This window comes from Alosa sapidissima, chromosome 12 (assembly GCF_018492685.1).
Source record: "Alosa sapidissima isolate fAloSap1 chromosome 12, fAloSap1.pri, whole genome shotgun sequence".
NCBI lineage: Eukaryota > Metazoa > Chordata > Actinopteri > Clupeiformes > Clupeidae > Alosa > Alosa sapidissima.
Genome location: NC_055968.1, coordinates 35,238,466 through 35,256,752, shown reverse-complemented (window position 1 = coordinate 35,256,752; position 18,287 = coordinate 35,238,466). Strand labels below are relative to the sequence as shown.

General features: G+C 46.5%; 1 protein-coding gene across 2 annotated transcripts; it reads right to left on the bottom strand.

Annotated features, from left to right (window-relative positions):
* Nucleotides 1-380: 380 nt before the first annotated feature.
* mllt1a (MLLT1 super elongation complex subunit a) lies at nt 381-14,709 on the bottom strand. Of its 2 annotated transcripts, none has more exons than XM_042111554.1 (12): nt 14,405-14,709; nt 8,910-9,090; nt 8,449-8,531; nt 6,411-6,554; nt 5,775-5,900; nt 3,653-4,327; nt 3,103-3,196; nt 2,310-2,418; nt 1,470-1,566; nt 1,074-1,142; nt 852-923; nt 381-770 (listed from the first exon to the last, which is right to left on the bottom strand). In XM_042111554.1, exons 1-12 carry the CDS (start codon nt 14,414-14,416, stop codon nt 642-644), a joined length of 1,791 nt encoding a protein of 596 aa, XP_041967488.1. In that variant the 5' UTR covers nt 14,417-14,709; the 3' UTR covers nt 381-641. The 2 variants fall into 2 exon arrangements, with proteins under 2 accessions (XP_041967488.1, XP_041967489.1); XM_042111555.1 differs by having other exon boundaries at nt 3,103-3,193; nt 14,405-14,708.
* Nucleotides 14,710-18,287: the final 3,578 nt, after the last annotated feature.

Here is an 18,287-nt window from a genome sequence, read left to right as displayed (position 1 = left end):
TTCACACGTGCATGCACATGTTCACGCACACACACACACACTCAAATCTTCCTCATACACAGAGGAAGGTGCACTTCCAAAGGGGGACAGGGAGTGTGAGTGTTGAGGGTTGAGGATCACAGAGCTTAGTACAGGATAAGTACACCTGTTCATGGGTTTGTTTATTTGTTTGTGTGTGTGTGTGTGTGTGTGTGTGTGTGTGTGTGTGTGTGTGTGTGTTTTGGAGGTGGTGATGAGGGGGTAGTATTAGAGTTGTTCCTGCCATTCTGGTTGTGTATACAAGATTCCACAAAAGAGACGGACCTGGCAGCCAACTGAACTTGACCCCCACACCACACCACACCCCCACACCACACCCCCACCCCACCCCCCCACCCCCCTCCCTCCCAGCGCAGTGCTATGGCGGTCTGTTGGGAAGAATAGTTGGAATGCCTGCCTGCTTGTCAGGCTCCAGAACCTTCTACAAGGTTCTATCTGCTGCCGCTGTCCTCTCTTCCTCTCCTCTCCTCACCACAGTTTGTATTCTGTTTGTTCTTGTTGCTCTCCCTCGTTCTCTCTCTCTCTCTCTCCTCTTCACACTCTCTGGGCGCCTGGGGAGGGGGGGGGGGGGGGAGAGAAGCCCACCCCTGGCCGTCCGTCAGTCACGTGGGCGTGGCCTCCAGGTAGCGCTGTAGTTTACGGACAGTCGATTCGTCCAATGAGAAAAGGTCAAAGTCAAAGGTTGTGTTGGTGACGTTGAAGTGGCCCGTCTCCTCGATCAGATTGACGATCTGGGAGGAAAAACAGACTTTAGAGTTACACACCAACAGCACTAACAGAACCCATTCACTCACACACACACACACCCACACCTGCTGAAGGACGTTGCGTTCCCTCAGGTCCATGAGTCGGCGGTGCAGATCCACCAGTTCCTCAGTGTAGGCCTGAACAGTGGACACACAGGGAGGACAGAAGGTCAGCACACACACACACACACACACAAAGACAGACAGACAGACAGACAGAGACACACACACACACGCTGTAGAAATAAACTGGCCTGTAGAATGAGAGAGTAAAGGAGCTCCACCTACCTTGTCGTATCCCTTCTTGAGGACCTTCTCAGGACGACAGCACTGGTCAGGACTCTTCCTGCCCGACACCTGCACCAAGAATGAAGGGGGGGGGTGGGGGGATGAGAGAGAGAAAGAAAGAAAGAAAGAAAGAAAGAAAGAAAGAAAGAAAGAAAGAAAGAAAGAAAGAAAGAAAGAAAGAAAGAAAGAAAGAAAGAAAGAAAGAAAGAAAGAGAGAGAGAGAGAGAGAGAGAGAGAGAGAGAGAGAGAGAGAGAGAGAGAGAGAGAGAGAGAGAGAGAGAGAGAGAGAGACGGGACACAGATTAAATTAATGGAGAGGTGTGGTAGCCTGGGTGAATCCAAATTTAATTCCAAATTTGCTCAATTTGTGTGTGTGTGTGTGTGTGTGTGTCTCACCTTGATGGAGGAGCTGTGTTTCTGGGGCGGGGGAGCCAGGTCCCTGTTGGGCCGGTGTGGTCCGTCACTGCTGTCACTCTCACTGTCCATGCTCAATCTGCAAAAGGTCAGAGGTCAAGCAGAATGTCGAATTAGTTATTGTTAGTTAGTCATTGACAAAGACTTAACATAGTATTGATGTAGGGAACATTCTTCCTGGAACAGGAACTTGGCTAGAGACGTGATGAAGGATTGATTTCACTACGTACACAAAGGCATCTTACGACCGTATGGCAACATCAAATAAAATGAGTCATCCATGCAGCTAACTCACTTCCTCTAGAGTTCTGCTTAGGAAAGGAGTGTCCAGCTATCTATTGTTAAGTGTATGATCACTGGTCTATATGCTGACCAATCTGACTGGAGCAGGGATTTGCGCATTTCAACTAAAAGATCAGCAATTATTAGCTTATTAGGTCATTAGCAACGACAGCATGTGCTAAAGGAAGTGCTAAATAACCATGAGCACAACATGGGCTCTACATGGACTCTCCTAATGCCCCCGTTAACCATGAGCACAACACGGACTCTCCTAATGCCACAGCTTCTGACAGGCACTGCACAACTGTGTCTGCCTGAGAGGGCACACACACACACACACCTGGGTTGTTCTTCACACACACACACATCTGTCCCAGGTGGCTGGGTTGTTCTTCACACACACACACACACATACGTACATGCACACATATACACACCTTTTCCCGGGTGGCTGAGTTGTTCTTCACACACACACACACCTGTCCCGGGTGGCTGGGTTGTTTTTCATTCACACACACACACACACACACACACACACACCTGTCCCGGGTGGCTGGGTTGTTCTTCACAGGCGTCTCCTCCTCAGAACTGCTGTCGTCCTCATCAGACTCCTCCGACTGCAGGTCCTCCACCATGGACCGCAGAGGACCTAGGAGAGGACTGCGGGTGTTAGCCAGCATAGCCTCAGGCACACTCTAAAGCCTCACACACACTCTAAAGCGTTTGTTTGTTTGTTTAATTTAAGGCCATTTCCGCAACTAAGGCTATTTAATGGCCAGAGCACTGTGTGTTACAGAAACTTAAATATGTTTTTTAAAATCTATGCTAATAAGATATTCTAAAACCTTCAAAGGTGGGACCTTACTAAAAACATCAGCTATAGAATTTTGATCACTCTAAAGCGTCCAGATAACACTCTGCGGATCATTACTCACACACCAAAGGATACAGAACTGCACCCTGGGTCTGAAGCATCAAATTAGGAATTTATACCAGACCTTCAGGACTAATTGATACCACATTGAATCAGTATAAATACTACTTATGCAAATTGTGGTTTCTTGCTTTATAACCTGTCCATGCTCAAACAACTATTCATGTCATATTGTGACCAAAAAACATCCCAGCAGAATCTATATTTTACAGTTCAAATGCATTCTCAGACTGTTCCATGTTCGTTTGATAGTTTAGAGTATTAGAGAGTGTGTGTAGTCTATTCTGATAGTGTACAGAAAGGAAACTAAACATGTTTAAGTTCTTTAGATCTCACTGCTCTAATACACACCTGACACAAAAACATAAACCACACACACACACACACACACAGGCTCACCTTGGCCTTGTTTCTGCAGGGGCTCAAAGTCTGAGTCAGAGCTGGAGTCGGAGCTGGAACTGGAGTTGGTGGGACTGGAGGGAGCCGACTGCTGCTTAAAAGACACACACACACACACACACGCACACACACTTCAGCCAGTGCGGGTGCGGAAGCGCATCTCTCGCTCCACTGCTGCCTGAGTCAGGCCTGCGGTGGCAGTGGAGCCCTGTGCTCTGAACACACACACACCGCAGAGGGGGCTAGAGGAGGCTATTAATATCTGCCTGAGCAGTGTGTGTGTGTGTGTGTGGAGCTGTTCACAAGAGCAGCCAGTGACACCCCCTCCAAAGAAGAACACAAAGCTGCTCAGCGCACTTTGACTACATATGGTCATCAGTGGACATTCACTCCAGGTCTCCATAGCAATCACACTGCATGGTCTTCATAATGTATATAATTTGCTTTATATTGCATATTACAACAGGATGTCAACTAATATTCTCATGGACACACACACACACACACACTAAAACATACTCTTCCAGCCAAACGCCACACATCCACAAACCTCGGACTTGGACGATGCCTCATCCTCCGAGTTGGAGTCATCCGACTCCGGAATCTTCTTGGGCTCCTTGACCTCCGGTGCGTCGGACTTGGTCTTGGCCCAGCGGCCCTTCTCCTTGGGCGGCTTCTTGTCCGTGTAAGAGGGCGGCACTACTGAGGAGGAGGAGACGCGGGGGGAGGTGCCGGTGAAAACCCCTCCCCCGGCGCCACCCTTGGGCTCGGAGGCGGAGCCAGAGGCACTCTTCTTCTGCTTCTTCACGCTGGGTTTGGGCGACTCCACGGCCGACGGACGCTTGCTGGGCGCCTTGGCATCGGGCGGGAGCCCCCCCCCCACCCCCCGCCTGCCCCCGCGCCCCCCCCACCCCCCCCCCTTGGGAGACATGCCCTCCAGCTTGGCCTCCTTCAGCGTGAGCTTGGGCTCCTTGAAGGCGGCCTTGGGCAGGACCTTCTCATCCTTGGTCTTCGTCTCGGAGGGCTTCTTGGACGAGGTGGACGAGGAGGAGGTGGGAGGCTCGCGGGAGCTCTTGCTGCTGCCGCTCATTGCGCCGTCGCGCTCTCCGTCGCCCTTGGAGACGCCCTTGCTCTCGGAGTCCTTGCGCTGTCGTTCCCGATGCTCCTTGGTCAGTTTGTGGGGCTTGGGCCCTTTGCTCCCACCACTTCCCTCTTTACTGGGGTCCTGCAGGGCAACAACCAGACACGATCAGAACTGACCACACCAACAACCAGACACGATCAGAACTGACCACACCAACAACCAGACACGATCAGAACTGACCTCTCAAACAACCTGACACTATCAGAACTGACCACACCAACAACCAGACACGATCAGAACTGACCACACCAACAACCAGACACGATCAGAACACTAAACTGACCTCACCAACAACCAGACACGATCAGAACTGACCACACCAACAACCAGACACGATCAGAACTGACCACACCAACAATCAGACACGATCAGAACACTAAACTGACCTCACCAACAACCAGACACGATCAGAACTGACCACACCAACAACCAGACACAATCAGAACACTAAACTGACCTCACCAACAACCAGACACAATCAGAACACTAAACTGACCTCACCAACAACCACACACAATGAGAACACTAAACTGACCTCACCAACAACCAGACACGATCAGAACACTAAACTGAACTCACCAACAAGCAGACACGTTTACAATACTTAACTGCCTCACAATATACAACAAACAAACACAGGCGGTAGGCACGTGCTACTTCAAATTAACTAACTAACTTCACATGTCAAACAAACTAAGAACTTCTTACTGCAAACAAAACACTTCTTACTGCAAACAAAACACTTCTAACTTCAAATAAACTACTTCTCACCTCTAACTAACAACTTCAGACATCTAACTAACCAACAACACTCACTTCTAACGAATTAATAAACTGACAGCTTCTTATTTCAAACAAACAACTTCTCACTTCTAACTAACAACTTCTAATGAACACGTCAGACAAATTGACTTCCCTGGTGCAGGTAAACAGACAAGCATAGCTTACTGTTCAACAAAGGCTCGTAAACAATCTGACTGTCCAATGTGACGTTATTGTAAGCAGTACAACTTTTCATCACAACCTGAACTTATCATTACACAACGTAGAGAGGGGTTTTGCAAGCAGTCACACTGCCTTTTCAGTTACTTAAAGAGCTGTGTGCACATTGCTTTGTATATTATACAAGAGCTATTGCTATCAGGCTAGAAAGCTAGCCAGCCACAGGCAGACGCAGATACCGCTAATCTGCATGTCTCCTCATATCTGGGGAACCACTATCTGGAATCACTGGACAGAGCATAGCTTGATTAGAATTTGTTAGATTCCTTTTTACCTGAACAAAATTCTATGTTACAACCATCTTGATTTAGTGAAACAGGACGAGTGTTTCGCCTCAGCTGTTATTATGTAACTACGTCCAGTCGCAGGACAGTAAAGCCATCAAAGCTCTTCTAACGGCGTGTCGTTTTACATACATTTAGTATTTACATCCAGCGTCTCGGACTTGAAGGGAAACGCGTCTGTAGGAACTAAGCCGCTGAACTAAGCAGCAGCAGAGATGAGCCTGCAGCGCTTCCGTACTGACCTTTGCCCCGTGCGAGCTCTTGGTCTTCTTGGGGTCGGAGAAGGCGGAGAGGGGGATGGTGGGCAGCATGGGGTAGTCGGGACTGGGTCTGGACACGGCCTCGGCTCCCTCAGGAACCACCTGCATCTGCATACGCCACGGAGGACACACACACACACGTGTTACACAGGAGGACACACACACACACACGTGTTACACAGGAGGACACACACACACAGACACACACGTGTTACAAAGGAGGACACACACACACACACACACGTGTTACACAGGAGGACACACACACACACACACACACGTGTTACAAAGGAGGACACACACACACACGTGTTACACAGGAGGAAACACACACACACACACACACACACACAGGAACACTCTCTCTCTCTCTCACACACTCATATGTGTTACACAGGAAGACTCTCACACAGACATGTCATACAGGAAGACCCTCACATGCACAGGAACACTCTCTCTCTCTCTCTCTCACACACACACACATGTAAACACACTCTGCCCCTAGTCCCACAGTGATCCCACTGCCTCTAGTCTAGACAGACCCACTCCATGTCCCCCCCCCCCATCCCCCCCATCCCATCCCATCCCATGATTCCTCGGCCGCCGGCCCCTGCTCACCCCTCCAGCCTTGATGAGCTTGCGGCGGAATTCACTGGTGGGGTTATTGAAGGTCAGCTTTTCGCAGCGCAGGTGATTGACAGGTGGGTTGCCCTCCAGGTTCAGGAAGAGGTCATAGTTGAAGCACACCTTCTTTGGCTCTTCCTGTGAGAGGACAGACTGTCAGCAAAGCAGCTTGTGCATGTTATACCACACAATACCCAATGTGCATGTTATACCACACAATACCACTCCACCAAACACATGTACCACAAATACCACACAGGAGATTACCCACTCCACCAAACACAACCACACCAGAGCAGATTACCCACTCCACCAAACACAACCACACCAGAGCAGATTACCCACTCCACCAAACACAACCACACCGGAGTATGAGATTACTGACAAAATTACCCTTCACCAGAATTGCCATCAACATTTCTAAACTACCTACAGTTTGACTGAGCAGAAGTGGTTCTGAGCTGTAAGTGTTAAACAGGACACCCCAGGGGAGGGGGCATGTCATGTGATGTCATAGATCAGGTGTGTGTTGGTGTGTGTGTGTGTGGAGGGGGCATGTCATGTCATGTGATGTCATAGATCAGGTGTGTGTTGGTGTGTGTGTGTGTGGAGGGGGCATGTCATGTGATGTCATAGATCAGGTGTGTGTTGGTGTGTGTGTGTGTGGAGGGGGCATGTCATGTGATGTCATAGATCAGGTGTGTGTTGGTGTGTGTGTGTGTGGAGGGGGCATGTCATGTGATGTCATAGATCAGGTGTGTGTTGGTGTGTGTGTGTGTGTGGAGGGGGCATGTCATGTGATGTCATAGATCAGGTGTGTGTTGGTGTGTGTGTGTGTGTGGAGGGGGCATGTCATGTGATGTCATAGATCAGGTGTGTGTTGGTGTGTGTGTGTGTGTGGAGGGGGCATGTCATGTGATGTCATAGATCAGGTGTGTGTTGGTGTGTGTGTGTGTGTGGAGGGGGCATGTCATGTGATGTCATAGATCAGGTGTGTGTTGGTGTGTGTGTGTGTGGAGGGGGCATGTCATGTGATGTCATAGATCAGGTGTGTGTTGGTGTGTGTGTGTGTGGAGGGGGCATGTGATGTGATGTCATAGATCAGGTGTGTGTTGGTGTGTGTGTGTGTGGAGGGGGCATGTCATGTGATGTCATAGATCAGGTGTGTGTTGGTGTGTGTGTGTGTGGAGGGGGCATGTCATGTCATGTGATGTCATAGATCAGGTGTGTGTTGGTGTGTGTGTGTGTGGAGGGGGCATGTCATGTGATGTCATAGATCAGGTGTGTGTTGATGTATGTGTGTGGAGGGGGCACAGTGGGGTGTACTACGAATCTCGATTAGTGGGTTAGCGAGGTATGTTGCGCTCAAAGCCAGGCTATGCTGTGACACGAAAGTGGATCTGTTTTAGTGTCGCTATATCACCATGGTATCTTATGCGGTCAACCAAACCTGGTCGGGAGGAGGTTGTGCGCTAAGTTATAGCTCAAATTGTAATCTACCGCACACTGACCAATCAATTGTCTTAAAAACGAAGTTCTCACGTGTAGGATTCTGTCATATATCTTACAGGTGGAGCTCGTTTTGGATCTCGAATGCGCTTTAATAGTGCTGTGTGTGCAAATATCCCACTATGGACGTGCATACCATACAACAACTGATGCCAATTGATTTATTTGATGTTATAGGTTAGACACAAAAAATGACCGCAGTGTAGATTAAGCTATCGCTCATGAATGCGGAAGTAATTGTTTTTAAATAGAGGCAGTCTTGTGCGTCTCCACGTTACACGATTGGCCAAAGTCATCCCAACACCGAGAACGTGCACACATTTCTGAGCTGAAAGCCTAGTTTGACAAATATATCACATAACTGCAATCGTAGTATCACTTAACGTATACCCCTGAGTCAAGGCTTTGTCAAGCCTCGATATGTCTACATAGCCTAGATATGTCTAACGTGCTTCGTAGTATACCCCACTGGTGACGTCGGAACTCAGGTGTGTGTTGACGTGTGTGTGGAGGGGACACTGACCTTGTTCTTGAAGTAAACTTCGATGGGCATGAGAAACCCTGCGTAGCCGGACTCCTCCACCTTATAGGGCGGCTCCTTACAGACTGCAATCAAACGCAAACACAACATGTAGCATCATAGCTAACACAACATGTAGCACCATGCTGTTCATAGCTAACACAACATGTAGCATCATGCTGCTCATAGCTAACACAACATGTAGCATCATAGCTAACGCAACATGTAGCATCATGCTGCTCATGCTGATCCCTCAGAACACACAGCCCCAGACAGGGGGTGGTAGCGCTTCATAGCAGAAATGGCCTTATATTTTATATAAAAGTGCACTCTTTCACATAGCTTTCACAAAATTGAAGTAAAAGATTTCTCTTTGTACATGTAGTAACAATACAGATTTTACGTCACAAAATGACTCATAACGAGAGCCACTGCGGCAGCCGCACGGCCGAGCTCTGCCTAACCTCGTTTGGGTTTGGGGAAACTCTCGTGCAGCCGGAAGACGACCTTCTCCACAAAGTGCTGGATGTCCCCCGTCTCTGGACCGCGCACAAACACCATCCAGTCGTGCGTGAAGCCCTCCGACGTCACCTTCTTACGCAGCTGCGCTCGATGGCCCAGCTCCAGCTTCACCTGGACCGTACACTGGACACAGGGAAGAGTAGACCACATGGTGGGTCAAGGGACCACACACACACACACAAGAGGCAAAACACATGATGAGTTAAGGGACGACACTCAGACACACACACACACAGGGAAGAGCAGACCACATGATGGGTTAAGGGACCACACACACACACACACACAGGGAAGAGGCAGAGCACATGGTGTGTTAAGGGACCACACTCGGACACACACACACAGAGTGGCCCAGCTCCATCTTCACCTGACCCCCCCCCAAACACACACACGGCTCTACTCTAAGGCAGGGATCACATTGGCCAGTGGCAAGCGTAACGCAGCGCTCAGACCATAATAAGTTCTACCTCGTTCCTAAGTAACACAAACGGTTTGCCTAAACTGACAATTGAATATGCTCGCATTGCGCTTTGAAAGTTGAACCAAGTTCAACGCTCAGTTTGTTCAACGCCAGCACTGCCACCGTTCCGCTGCCGAACCGTAGAGAACAAGAGGAACCCTGCCACTTGCCGCTGCTCTGTGTGGTCCCCACCTAATTGCTGACATACAATGACTGAAGGCGGCTCAGAAATGACAACCATGTTGATGTTGTGTTCTACAGAGTTGGTTTTACTGATTGCCTGTGTAGTGGTATGTATCTATCCCCAGGTACTACATGACAGAGGCCAGTTGAAAAATGGAAACAAGAAATTACTGGAGGTGTTACACTTGTTGCTGAGCATATTTCATCTGACTACTACTAATTGTGTGGCTTTTTTTTATTAATTACTGTTTATAACAGGGGTTGCCAACCCGTCGATCGCAGTCGACCTGTAGATCTTTGGGACTTTCCCAGTAGATCCCGAGAACTGGAAAAATAAAAACACAGTCATCAAATTCCTGCATGTTCGCCAACGTCAACGCCTACATTTCAGCGCGGGATTGTGGGTATAGTGCATGATTAAGATTCAAGTCCCGCAGCTCTAGCCATCATAATGCGAGAAATTCCCGCACACATTTTACAGTGCTATCTGATAATGTTAATCTAATAATGGAGCAGCGTGAATGTGGGACCGGACGGACCAACTTCTGACTCTAACCGAACGTAACCCCATGCAGGGACACACACACACACACACACACACACACACACACACACACACACACACACACACACACACACACACACACACACACACACACACACACACACACACACACACACACACACACACACACACAGAACCACTTTGCAGGTGCGCTCTCCAGGAAAGGACAACAGAAGTTTAGCGATCAGGAACTGTCAGGAATTTTGCAAACACAGAAGCATGACATAGAGGCACTAAGACGTGAGGGAACATGGATGTGTTCTCCATTTGAGGAACGTAATCGATTACGGACGTGCACAGACAGCTCAGACACAGAGCGCATAGTAGGCCTAGGTTACTTTCACTTTTGGTGCGCATTCATTACGTGAAAGATGCTTCATACCAAGACGGCGATCAAACATGATCACATTTGTCATGACGTGTTGTCACAAACACTTAATCCAATTAGAAAATCAAAACCAAAATAATGTAAGTAAAGACTATGTTATGTGTTATTCTCTCATTGACGCCTGTAGAAGGAAAGTGTGATTTTGGTTTGTAAACTGTATGCTATTCTTGTGTAACCCAGACTAAAAGGTACAGAGGCACAAGGGGTGGAGGATGTGATATTTTTGACCTGATACATTTGCCTAAATAAAAGGCCTTAAAAATTGGAAGTATTTTGGCTTTGGTTCACTTTTGACGCTTCAAGGTAGATCTTGCCTTTGTTTAGGGCCGAGGTCAGGGATCTTGGGCTCACAAAGGTTGGTGACCACTGCTTTAGAACATAATTAATAAATGTTGATACAGAAGCAGCAGAAAGCTGAGCGCAGTAGTAACCTTTAGGTCCTACACACGTGAGAAACCCTTTAGGTCCTACACACGTGAGAAACCCTTTAGGTCCTACACACGTGAGAAACCCTTTAGGTCCTACACACGTGAGAAACCCTTTATCACTCTTTTGTCCTCTGCCTGCAAACAGGAAACGGCCGTGAATACCAACTACTCTTTGGGTAAATAATTAAACTTCCTGCAGTACTTGATCATTCTTCCAATAACCTCATAGCTACCTACTGCTCTAAGAAACTACATTCACTCTCCATGGATCAAAAGAAAAGCATTTTCACCACACCCCCACCATAAGATAATCCAGAGAGTCCATCGTGCTGATTCATCTACATGGCTGTCAATCATTAGATCACACACAGCGCAGTCCAATAAGTGAAGACTGAACAAGAAAGCCGGGGCTTAGGATATTGGTCTATGCTTTCACACATTTGAATTTCCACCAGAAACTGCTCACTGCAGCATTAGGTAACCTGACACCACGCAGTAATGTGATCTTGTTTCATGCACCAGGCGACAGTGATATTACAAATCTGTTACACTGAGATAATGTGTTCATCTGAGTAAACAACCTCTATCCCTGACATCGCACAGTATCGGGCTCTTTTCTCGTGCACCAGGTGACGTGATGTTGCACGTCAGCTACGCTGGGATAATGGATCATGCTCCAGGTGACGTGATGTTGCACGTCAGCTACGCTGGGATAATGGATCATGCTCCAGGTGACGTGATGTTGCACGTCAGCTACGCTGGGATAATGGATCATGCTCCAGGTGACGTGATGTTGCACATCGGCTACGCTGGTACTTGGCACCCGGCGGCGTGACTGACACCTGAGAGGAGACGCACGGCCAGACGAGACGCACGTCCTGCTCTGGCTGCCAGTTAGAGGACAGCGTGGGGTTGCGATGCCCTCCCCCTGGAACGCCACGCTGGCCAATGGCAGAGCGCTGGCGGCGGTGCGGGGGCGAGCAGGGATGAGCCTCGCTGGCACACAGACGCTGGCGGGCACGCCTGGCACTCTGCCAATGGTAATGCCATTTGCTTCCAGACACAAGTCATCACACTCTGGTGCTAACACCGTCGCCACGCCAGGCAGGGCCAGGCAGACAGACAGGTGGGGGGCCAGGCACACAGCACGACAGAAAACAAGTCGAGATCAGGCCGGTCTGAAATAACAGACAGCGGCACTGCCAAGGTGTATGCTGAAACACCCGAAACACGCTGGCCCTCTAGGATAAGTGTGCCACTATGCAGACATTTACAAAAAGGCTGGTCCCTCTAGGATAAGTATGCCACTATGCAGACATTTACAAAAAGGCTGGTCCCTCTAGGAGAAGTATGCCACTATGCAGGCATTTACAAAAAGGCTGTCTCGATGATAAACAGCCTGCAGACTGGACCTATCCACTCACTGATGAGCATCCCGAGATCCGGACAAGTGAAAGCTGCAGCTAGGATAACGTTCTCTTATTAGGCACACACACCTCTACTGTTGCTTTCTTTGGATGCAACGGACGGTGGAGGACAGAGACACACACACACCTCTTCAGAAAGACTGTCACCCTTCTTGGGCCCTTCTTGCATAGATACATTGTTAAGAGCTCAATAGCCACCACTGCAGTCTTACAGGTTTCATCCATGGTGTTAGGAGCTGAGTGCCCTACAATAGCCATAACTGCTGTGCAGAGGGCCCAACAGCTTTCATGGAGATGCCTCTGTCTCTGTCTGCAACTGTAGCACCACTGTGTAAGCACACACATGACCGATGGGAAGCTCATTGCACCAGCACACTGGGTGGTCAGGCCATCACAGCTGTGGTGAACACCCACATTTCAGGAGTACTGGTAGGTACAGATTCCAGAAATGTCAGTGCCTCTTAAATAACTGCACAGCATAGCTCTTAGAAAAAGGGGGGTGGCAGGTAACAGAGTCATAGCTTAAAGAGGGTCAGCAAAAATGTTAACGAATCATTCCTTTTGGGGTGGGAGCTGGAAAGGTATTTCTTGTAGGATATTTAGACAAAACTATGCCATCGGTCCGCGGAAAGAAAGGTGTTGAGTGAACTCTTGTAGGAAGAGGAGGGCGAGAACGCAGCATCTTGCGTAGCGTCGGGCACAGGCCTGTCCTGTACAAAGCTAACTCGCTAACCGGGCAGCCAAGGAAGAAATTCCATAGGACCGCTACCTCCGCGGGCAGACACGTCGGAATGCAAGAACCTTACGACGTGAACTTAAAGAATTTTAATTTCCCAATATAGCCAACAACATGTATAGCTATATGTTTTCAGACCTGAGTGGAAATTATTCATAGCTTTTTAGGTGACAACACTACACATTCATATTGGACTTGTGTCTGCCTCTCACGTTAAAAAGTTTGCAAGCTAATTGTTACTCATGTTAGCTAACTATCCCCGACTTCTGCAGATTTCTGTGCCACCTAATGTAGAAGTTCTTTGTTTCTTATTTCATTGCGTTTAGGACACATTGTCTCAAGACAAGGTATTTAAAAATCACCCACATCAACCTACATCTTCTACATTGCAAATTAGAATCTAAAAACTTAACTTTGAACCAACTTGGTGGTAATAGCAACTCTAGCCAGTGTAGCTTGCTAACCTGCTTGAGCTGGGAGACATCTTTGAGGAAACACACAGCTAACGTTAGCTAACGTTACCACAATCTTTGACGTGACAATTGCACCTAGCCTGCCGCCCTCACCAACTGATTAAATGTCATACCGCGAGCTTGGTGCATAGAGTACAATACCACAGAACACAGATGTGACTGAAATGTTTTGTAGATTGCATATAAATGGGATTCCCGCTTCATGCTCCCATTCCTAGCGTCAGCACAGAACACCCCTCCCTCCTCCCAGACGTGGAAAGCAAAGCCCACCACCGGCGCCTTAGCAGCCTATCCATGCAGCCTGAGAGGGCCATGCAACCAAGGGAGCTAGCATGCTAACCATGTTAGCTTGACATAACTCTCCCGTTTCCTTGGTTTGCCAGCCACCGGCCATATAACCTTTTGACAGGCAGTGGCTGACTGGCCATTTCAAATTTGAGAGGTCACAATGTAGCGCCAAGCACAATTTTCCTTTAGGGTGCAGCCTACATAGCTCGACAGGTACAGCTAAGTTAGCTTGCCATTGGAGTACAGAGAGCCGGCTAGCCAGTGGAAACAATCCTGCACATTCCCACCAGGAAAATACCGATATAGCTGAGCTAGCAGCGCTATGATAGGCTAACAAGGATGGCTTGAGATGTGTGTCCGATTAGCTTTTTTTCTCGCAGCAAGCTAGCTAACAGCCAACTATTCATTCTAGTCCTAGCAGTCGATTTCTAGAACCTCGTCTGAAGTTGAGAAACGTTAAAAGCTTGGGGGACAAAAGCGGGGCTTTACCTGGTTCTCCATTATTCTTGGGCCGTGTGTTGTTCTGTTTATTTACAGCAGCGATTTGTGAGGTTGTTCCCGACTCCTCATTGTGTGTCAATTTCAGCCAAACACCGGAAGCCAGACGGCTTCCCTCCCCTTCGAGACTCCTGGCATGCAACCAAAAGAGAAAGCCTTTGTATCCAATCAAGTGGCTTAGAGGTTAAGCCTTTTGCTTTTGAACCAACTGCAATAGTTATCGGGCGGGACTTCCCACAGGCAACAATCTGCCAAGAATATGTGATTGAATTAGAGATGTGTAGCTCACATAATGCAGGATGTCCTGCGTGTAGGCTCTCTGTGATTGAATAACTTAGTAGCAAATTGCCTTCTAGAACTGCCACGAAAAGAACACAACAAATCCGTTTGGAAACCAACACCAAGCATATTTACTGTCAGTCAGTGGTAGCATAATCTTCTCAGAAACGTCTAGAAACATTGATAATAAAATAATAGCCATGGTATACATTAAGCCAGTTATCTTATCATTGATCTAATACAATTAGGCTACTGTCTAATTTAGCCTAAACAATCAGGATCAGCCATCTGCAAACTTGAAAATCTCTTTCAGCAGTAGAAGCTACCTTGACAGCAAATAATCTTCATGCATGCAGATTTCTCAGGTCATAACCAAATAAGTCTAAAAGGTTGTTTTATTATTTTCAATTGCCACAAAATACATTTCAATATTTCTGTTCACAATTCTTCCATAAGTCAGATAGGCCTACATTGTTCTTTTATTAATCAAATCACTGTCCAACCACAGATTCTCTGCAATATGTTTTCCTATTGATCAGCCAGTTGGTGCTTGTAGCTCATTATTGTATAACCTGGCTTCCAAAAAAGTTGTGACGTTGCATGAAATGTAGATGAAAACAGAATGTTATTATCTGCAAATTGAGTAAACACATATTTAGTTGGAAAAAGAACACAAACATCACATCAACTGTTGAAACTGACAAATTATGCTATTTCATGACAAATATATGTCCATTTGATGAATTTGATGCCAGCAACACATCTCAAAAAAGTTGGGACAGGAGCAACAAAAGGCTAGAAAGGTCACAAGGTAACTGGCACCATGATTGGGTATAAAAAAAGAGCATCCCATCTCTCAGAGGATGCAGAGGTATTCAACACTCAGTGGGGCAAATAATCCAATAATACAAGAATGATGCTCTTCAACATAAAATTGCAATTTGGGCATTTCATCATCAACAGTACATAATGCCATTCAAATATTCAGAGAATCCACAGAAATATTTGCATGCAAGAGACATGGCTGAAAACAATATTGGATGGCCATGATCTTCAGGAACACTGTAAAAAATTATTACATGGGCTTAGGAAAACACCTGATAACCATGGCCTATGAACACAATTTGATGCTCCATCCACAAATGTTAAAATGCTACCATGCAAAAAAGAAAACATATTTAGACATGATCCAGAAATGCCCCCATAATACCTGGGCCCGAGCTCATTAGATCGTTGGTTCTCACAGTGGGGTCCGGGGACCCGCAGGGATCTGCAGCACATTGTCAGGGGGTCCCTGACAAAGTTTGCTACAAAATATGAAAATGTCTTATATGGCGAAAAATGCTACAGTATCAGTATTTGCCCAATTGATCTGCTGATATGTTACATCAATACGTCAAAACACTTTACTATTAATTAACCAACAAAATGAAAGTTAAGTGAAGCAAACACTATGTGTTCAACACAATAGGCCTACATTTGACAAAGAAACAACAATCCTTTAAAAAAATCCTATACTGTCAAAGTTTGCTAACATGACTATTGTGGTATTAGCACTCTATGTTTTTAGAAGACACATAACATAAGCATCTAACAGAAAAAAAGGCTATACAGCTATGATTAACTTAAGTTTTATGTGTTGCGATTATGAGGCGTCATTGGAGAATTTTTCACTCTGTGTGGGGTCCCCGGCCCACAAACGTTTGAGAACCCCTGTGTTAGATGGACCGAGGGGAGTGGAAAACTGTCCTGTTGTTTGACCAATCAAAATGTGTCATTCTTTTTTTAAAACCATGGACCAGTCCACATCCTCTGGGCTAAAGAGGAGGAAATCTGTCACATTTGGTGCACCGTGGAACGAAAAAGACGATTAATAATCCCAGACTGCTGAAATCCTATCAGGCAAGAATGGGAAAACAGTTTGGGTTTTTCTATAAAAGCCAGCTTGACATTTCATTAGCATACTGAATAAAGGCGAGGGCCAAATTAAACCATCTTTTGATTTGCTGCCAGTAATCAACGGTTTGATTTTGAAAAATCAAAGATTCACATTTTGATTGGTGTGTCGTGGTTGAAGACTTAAGGAGGGACACTTCTCCAACAGGCACCTGGTAACCCGGTAATAGCACAAAGTCTGGCTTCTAAATGATGAAATAGCTCCTGTAGTAAGTGTGTGTGTGTGTGTGTGTGTGCGTGTGCGTGTGTGTGCTAATAACCTGGTAATACCACAAAGTCTAGCTTATAAATGATGAAATAGCTCCTGTAATAAGTGTGTGTGTGTGTGTGTGTGTGTGTGTGTGTGTGTGTGTGTGTGTGCTAATAACCTGGAAATACCACAAAGTCTAGCTTATAAATGATGAAATAGCTCCTGTAGTAAGTGTGTGTGTGTGTGTGTGTGTGTGTGTGTGTGTTTGTGTGTGTATGTGTGTGTGTGTGTGTGAGTTAATAACCCCGATGATACCACAAAGTCTGGCTTATAAATGATGAAATAGCTCCTGGAGTAAGCAGTATGTAAACCTGAAACGTTTGTTTTTACTAAAAGCCCCCTGCTGGCCACAAAATGAAAATCAGTTCTGTGAGGATGGCTGCCATAGAAAACCCAACATTGATATCTGAACAAATATTCTGTTGTCTATAATTTGAACATTTTCACTATTTTCATATTTTCAAATTATACAATTATAATAATACAATTTCTTAAAGAAAATAGCTAATCTTTGAAAACATATTTGGGCAAGGGAGGTGAGCTATAAGGTAACGTAATAATTGTAATAATTGTATGTAATAAGTAGGTAATAATTGTAATTCTAATGTGATTCTAATTTCAAGGATTCTAATGTTTCACATTTTTTGTGAACTGCTCCTCTCAGTTCTCAAGTTCTGTTCCGTGTTTGATGTTCTCTGTTCCGTGTTTGATGTTCTCTGTTCCGTGTTTGATGTTCTTCCACAGCTCAGGCTCTGGAAATGGGAAATGACAGAGCCAGCCATGAACGACAATCAACACATATGCTTTGGGAGCCACAAACAACCCCGGCCAATCAACACAGACGCTTCAGGAGCCACGAACAACCCCGGCCAATCAACACAGACGCTTCAGGAGCCATGAACAACCCCGGCCAATCAACACAGACGCTTCAGGGGTTATGAACAACCCCAGCCAATCAACACAGACGCTTCAGGAGCATAGAAGGGTGAAATAGGATTGGATTGGCTGTTCAGCTCAAAACCAAAAATTCTTAAACTGAAATGCAGCAAACATGTTATGGCCACAATACTTACAAAACATGAATGTGTGTGTGTTTGAGTTTGTGCAGCTGTGGCAGAAGGGGGTGAGGAACAGAGACCTGGGTCTTCTGGTTGGCCCTCGTTTGTCGTAAAGCCTGGAATGATGTTTGGCACCTTTTAATCTGGCAAACAGATGCCTACCCCAGACATAGCTTGTTACACCCAGACAGGGGGCCTTTAAAATCACTCAAACAAAATTCCAAACACCAGGTATTTGACAACCAGAGAGTAAGCTACATTGTATGTTTAGTATATCTTTAAAACCTTCAAGAGTCGATGGCTGGTGTTAATGTGTTAATATTTTTCTAAT

Coding starts and splice junctions, on each gene's coding strand:
- mllt1a (XM_042111554.1), bottom strand. Junction 5,901..6,410: donor AGCTCATCAAGGCTGGAGGG/GTGAGCAGGGGC, acceptor TGGCGTATGCAG/ATGCAGGTGGTTCCTGAGGG. Junction 2,419..3,102: donor CCTGCAGAAACAAGGCCAAG/GTGAGCCTGTGT, acceptor GTCCTCTCCTAG/GTCCTCTGCGGTCCATGGTG.